The sequence below is a fragment of the Sinocyclocheilus grahami genome, unplaced genomic scaffold (genome assembly GCF_001515645.1).
Source record: "Sinocyclocheilus grahami isolate Dianchi unplaced genomic scaffold, SAMN03320097.WGS_v1.1 scaffold644.1, whole genome shotgun sequence".
NCBI classification, from domain to species: Eukaryota; Metazoa; Chordata; class Actinopteri; order Cypriniformes; family Cyprinidae; genus Sinocyclocheilus; species Sinocyclocheilus grahami.
Window position 1 is genome coordinate 184,403 of NW_015505823.1, and position 6,733 is coordinate 191,135.

The 6,733-nt window shown below is 33.6% G+C and overlaps 1 protein-coding gene across 1 annotated transcript in view; it reads right to left on the reverse strand.

Annotated features, from left to right (window-relative positions):
• Nucleotides 1–710, reverse strand: part of LOC107558385 (L-dopachrome tautomerase) — a 17,793-nt gene extending 17,083 nt beyond the window's left edge. The window contains exon 1 of the mRNA XM_016242051.1: nucleotides 237–710. Within this exon, the coding sequence (XP_016097537.1) occupies nucleotides 237–525 (289 nt within the window). The 5' untranslated portion in view covers nucleotides 526–710. The remainder of the gene's footprint in view (nucleotides 1–236) is intronic.
• Between the last annotated feature and the right edge of the window lie 6,023 nt (nucleotides 711–6,733).

Below are 6,733 nucleotides of genomic sequence, written 5' to 3' on the forward strand. Positions count from 1 at the left end.
ATTAAAATTAATGTATATAAATTTAAACTTCATATATAAATATGTATATATACAAAAATCTATATATCATTTTATTCCTGTTTTTTCCACTAAAATGAATGCTGTACTTATATATAATAATATATATTTCAGGTTGATATCGGGTATATCATGCAGAACAACCTGCTTAAATATGCAAACAGCCACAAATTCAACAATTTATCAGAAAGTCAAAGATAGTAATATCTTCTGCATACCAAAGCATCGGCAGGTCCGATTGAAAAACTTAGTCGGCCATCTCTCGCGGTCGTCCACGTTTCTTAACCTGTACGGTCCTCCCCAGGGTTTGGAGTCCACATGGAAATCGCTGCAGTTTCCCCGACCGGACAGAAGCCCACACACGTTGTCCGGATCCGATCCCAGCGTGGGACAGCACTCTTTAGACACGATGGCCTCCACGGTGCAGCAGACTCGGGGAAACTGAGCCTGGGTCAGATAAATCCATCCCAGACTGTAAATCACAGCCAACGCAATCGACCTCCTCATATCTGGAGGATCTTATTCAGTCCACTTCAAGTTTCTCAGTTTCTCCCTCAAATGCCGCAGCACACTACTAATCACAAGTAAATGTGTTTTTAATGATTACATGCGGTTCTGAGCGTATCAGTAACGGCTGACGGTCTATAATAGCTTGTGTCCACACATCACATGCATATTCACAGAGCTCAAGCCCATCAGTGCCTTATATGCTCTGGCCAAGTGGAACATGGGAGGATTATTACAGCCGTCCCGTGGTAGTCACCTGACACAGAAACTATTTGTTGCACTAATGCTGCTCAAAAGCCCCGAGGAAACGTTTCACAATGGATTCAACTCATCTAGAGCAGATAAAACATTTTCATGTTATCACTCCTGGGTATGAGCGGAATTTATGTAGGTTTCCTTCTGATGCACTGATGTTTAATAGCAAAGGATGGTTTTGAAATTAGTTTCTGAGAAATATTCTCAGTCGTAATATTCTGAATCATATGAGTTGCCCATTCTCAATGCATAACTCATATGATTCAGTTTCAGTCAGGAAAAAAGAAATTGATGCAGACAAAGTGACTCCAAAAAGTATTTGGACAGTAGAATCTCATGTAATGTATTATAGTGTTCTTTTAGTATTATTTATGTACTATTATAGTATTTATTCATATTTTGAATTAACTTTAATTTTATTAATTTTTTGTATTTAATTTATTGTTTTATTTTAGTTTTTTATTTTATTTTTATGTTTCATTTATTGTTGTTATGTGACAGTGTTAATATAAAATTATTAATTGTATTATTTTAACTCCCCAAAAAGTATTTGCACACAAAAATCACATTTAAAGTATGACAGTGTTATTTTAGTATTATTTATGTACTATTACACTATTTATTAATGTTTGCGTTAGCTTTTATTTTTATATTTTATTTTTTTATTTTAGTTTAAGTTTTGGTAATTTTGTTATGTGCTTTTATTTGTTTAGTTTTTTTTATATTTCCAATCAGCTTTGTTTTTTATGTCTCATTTAATGTATGACTGTGTGTTTTTTAGTATTATTTATATACTGTTATAGTATTTATTGATGTTTGAGTTACCTTTTATTTTTGTATTTTCTGGTTTTATTTAAAAAAAAAAAAAAACATTTGAAGTAAATGAATGTAGTGTGTTTTGCGCGTGTGTGAAGTGTGTGAGCGTGTGGATCTTTGCAGCCGCCCCGGCGGGTCGTTCTTGTGACTAACCGGGTCACTGACCAAAGCCTTTCTGAATCCTCAGACTGAGACTGTGTAAGATTTGCAGCTCAGCAACATTCAGACTCCAAATAAGGAGAATCAGTCTTCATTTTCAAACTTTTGTTACAGCAACTCTGAAAGTGTTGCACCTTTTTTTTCTTAATTGTTTCAGTCATAAAACATGCAAAAACAATCACCAGAAGAAAGACGGCTAGTCCTGAGATCAGTCACACATTTAACTGCAGGCTAAAACATGTTTTGTACATTGATGACGGAAACAGAAGACCTGTAGGCCATCGTATGTTTCTGTGCATTATTTTTGCTATAGTGTGCTTTGTCTCCTGATCGTTCCACTGCAGACCACACTCGTCTCATGATGAGCCAATAAATGAACAAAGACTTAACTAACCTAATCATGTGTAGTGCTTCCAACTTAAAGCTGCACTCGCACATTTACCTTTAATGAGTAAATGCGCCAAAAAAAAATACTGTACAGTATTTTTTTTTTAAATATATTTATATATAAACAAGTAAGCAGCATGCATGTGAATTACAGAGCTGGAATCTAGACATAGAAGACGCTTAAATGTAGCAAATTGTTAAATTTTTGTCTAACATATCGGTAAATAGATGAAAAATTTGGTGTTTCTAAACCAGGGTTATTGTGGTTAACTAAAACCATTTTAAAAAATGAAATAAAAAAAGATAATTTGTGTTAAATGTTTCACTTTATTTCAGCTAGTTGCCAAGACAACATTTCTCATGTTTGACTTAATTTATTAAAATAACTAAAACTAAAGAAAAATTAAACGCATTAATAAAAAAATAACACAACATATAGAGAGACATTAAAAAACTAAAACAAAACTTTAGAAAAAAATGAAAACAAAATAAAAAAATAACATAATTCTAAATATTAACAAAACTATAACAGTATATAAATGATACCAAAACTACTAAAACTAAATCTAATAAAAAACAAAAAATAAAAAATAAATAACTATACAGACATATTTAAAAACAAAGCTAATAAAAACGACAAAAACACTCAACAATATTAGTAAACCTTTAACTAAAGTTAAAGTGAAAACCAAGAATATAATTTAGAATATTAACAGAAATTATTATAGTATATCAATGACACTGGCCCAAATTTATAGCAAAAAAGAAAAAGACACATATAAACATACATTTTAAAACAATTTAAAATATGAATATATAAAAAAGGAAACAAGTTTAAATTAATTTAAAATGGTCTAAAAAGAAGGATAATTAAAGTTGAAATAAAATATTATTAAAAAATATAAAAACAAAATATAATTTAGAATATTAACAGAAATTATTATAGTATATCAATGACACTGGCCCAAATTTATAGCAAAAAAGAAAAAGACACATATAAACATACATTTTAAAATAATTTAAAATACGAATATAAAAAAGGAAACAAGTTTAATTTAAAATGGTCTAAAAAGAAGGATAATTAAAGTTGAAATAAAATATTATTGGAAAATAATACAGTTAATGAAATTGAAATAATGCCGTAAAATCGGTGTTGTTTTTATGTCCTGATCTGTCATGGCACAAAAGTGCAGCAAATAATACTTTGATTAAATGTTTGTGAGATGTTTCATTTTCAGATTAGTTAACTATGTGTATTAAATTATTGTGATTCTGTCTTTATTTCAGCTAGTTGCTAAGGCAGCATTTCTATCTGTTTCCATTTGTGTTTCATTGTTGTGCAGCAGGTTATCTATCATCAGTTGTTCTTAATGAAGGTTTAGTGTGAAGAACATCATATAATGAACACATGGTGGTGCTGCAGAGCTGTTTTACTCTAACAGGAGGAATAAGAGGAAAAACAGATTTGTCCTCATTATTTCATTATCAGCAGACTCTCCAACCACTTCACATGTTCCTCGTAGTGTTCAATGAGAAATAAAGGCATGGATATATACGCTGGTAATTTAGGGAAATATGTGAGGTTTGCAGATTTCCAAGAGAATGCCATTATGGAAGTTTAACAGACACATTGCAAGTAAACTGGGGCTAGTTGTCACAAGATCTAAGTACAGCTAAGTAACTAGCAGCTTTTAAGTCATGCTTGTATTCTAGTAGTTAGAATAAAGTCTTGTGAATTTGTTCATCTAAATAAAATTCCAATGTATTTTGCTGTAGTTGTTGAATAAATGCAATAAAATCACTCTGACGAGTCACCGCATGATGAAGGCAGATTTGAACTGTGGAATGAGTATTTGACATAAATATCAGATTGGGGCAAGTTGTCACATGATGTAGTATAAGAAAATATATTTTGTATTGTATAGAAGACATTTTTAAAGAACATTGGACCTCTTTGACTTTCATCATATGGACAAAAAACAAACAAACAAAAACATTTTTATAAATTTTATAAATAAAGAAAATCACACAAGTTTGAAACAACATAAGTAAATGAACATAAGTTCATTTATTTATTTATTTATTGCGTACAACCTACATTTGAAATCTGCACCAAAATAATATTTGATTTGTTTGTTTGTTAAATTCAGTATTTTTATTATTATTATTATTTGGTAGAGCACATCCAACATTTGAAAATCCGCACCAAAATAATATTTTTCTCACTGCTGAAGAATGAAACAAGCACAAAGAAACACTGATAGAATTACCAATTCAATATTCACTACAAAAACTGCATCCTTCCACTGTCTAAATAAAACTAAATATCTTTAGTTTTTATCTTTAAAGTATTCCTGGTAAAACACACAAATGGGTTTTGCCATTATTTCTCTCTGTTTGTGTTACAGTATTTGTGTTTTGACTAGAACATGGCCTGCTAATGCTCAACCTAAATGGGACTCATTTAAGTTGTATTAATTCCTCAGTGGCTAATTGCACTAGCGTGGAGTACGCTTGTCGGTTTTTCCATCATTTTGTCTCCATACAATGTAGTCTGACCCGGTAAAGAGCACTTTGCTGAAGCCTTGCTGAAAACACTATTGTTTTACGGATGAATAAAATAGTTAGTGCTGAGGACGGCGTTTATCCTTTGAAGTGGCCACAATGAGAAATTCTCGATTAATAGCATTTCAAAGGGACGTCCAGATGAAGGTGATGCTTAATTCTGTGTAACAAGCAACAGGCGTATTATTATTATTATTATCATGTTGATGGAAAAATGCATCAGTTCTGTTAATGGCTATTAGAGCGGGCTCCGTACGACACACGTTTTAGGGAACCTAATGTGTCGATTCAGAGAAAGGTTGCCTTTTCAGATTGTAATTGAGAGCACTTCAGTTTCATTTCAAAAGCACGAGGCTTTATGGAAGAAAATGCGAAATGTTTTCAAATGAAGCGTGGATTGGTCTGCCCATTTGACTAGCATTATGACACATTTCCCATTGCGTCTCAGACAGTTCAGCTAATGGCTCGCTCACATCTGCAGAGCTCATTGTTGTGCATGCGGTGATAAACACTGAAGACGTCACTGAAGGGTTACCTGGGTTTTGGCACTCGGGTTTGCCTCTGAAGGGCTTTGCAATTAAAAACACAAAGATACACTGCTGCTGAAACAGGCTGGACTTGCTTCGGACAGTCATGGCTTTAAATTTGGCTATTGCATTTTTTTAAGACAATGTACATTTGAATTTATGTGATGTCTGTTTTAAAAGCACATGCAATAGCATTAGCATTTATACTATCAACAGAGCTCAACCATGCTAATTAATAAAACCATGTTGATTAAAAAAAGAATACACTTTTAAAGGAGTCATGAACTGCCTTTGTTTTTTTATGTTGTACTGTTCTCTGAGGTCCACTTTATCAAGATTTTTACATCCAAAAACATAATTTAGAAGTTACAGGCTATTTTCTGTCCTGTTTTTAACCCCCCTCATCAGAATGCTCTGTTTGAATGGGCGTGGCGGATTGTAGACTCTGAAGTAAACGCCCACTGCCATGATTGGCTAACAGTTTTGTATGTTTGACAGCCTACATTCCTCATAGATGGACGCTGCTGTTTTAGGTTAAAAATGCATAAATACTTAGTACATATCAAATGATCTGTAATAACAGACAAAGCAATAGTGATCACAGTTACTCATTCGGATCCAAAATACTTGCACAGCATCGTCTTTTAGTTTCAGTCTTTCTGAAAATCCCACGTCGAATAGTGCTTTGTTTGTAAATGAATCCTTCTTACTGACGCAGTCTAGCACATTCAAAATAAAGTTCATTAAATAAAGTTTATTGCTTGGTTTCTGCGTAGACCTGCGTTAGCCTCTCTGGTTATTTACACTACCTGTGGGTGGGGCTAAACAGGTAGCGGTGTAGAATGGGTGGGCGGAGCTAAACAGGGAGTGATGTAGAATCGGTGGGCGTGGCTAAATAGGCAGTGATGTAGAATCGGTGGGCGTGGCTAAACAGGCAGTGATGTAGAATCGGTGGGTGGAGCTAAAAAGGCAGTGATGTAGAATTGGTGGGCGTGGCTAAACAGGCTGTGATGTAGAATTGGTGGGCGGAGCTAAACAGACAGCGGTGTCGAATCGGTGGGCGGGGCTAAACAGGCAGTGATGTAGAATCGGTGGTTGGAGCTAAACAGGTAGCGATGTCGAATTGGTGGGTGGGGTTATATAAGCAGCAATGTAGAAGCAGGCGTTGATGATCTTCTTGCGGAGGCGGTGCTTATCCACGCTATTTCATCATAAAGTGGCACATTGCAAAACCTGGTGTTTTGGCAGATTGGCTTCAATATAAGCTGTTTTTAGATTAACGAGAAAGTTTTGAGCTCTGAAACTCACAGAATGTTACACATTCAAACTTAGCACAATGACCTCTTATATATCCCCTTTAAAACCATCATAAACTTTTTAAAACATCATAAAGTTATATATATAATATATAATAATATACTGTTTATATATATAAAATATGTGTGCCGTGAAAAGGTTATTGCCCCCTTCCGTTTTTTTTTTTTTTTTTGCATTTTTTT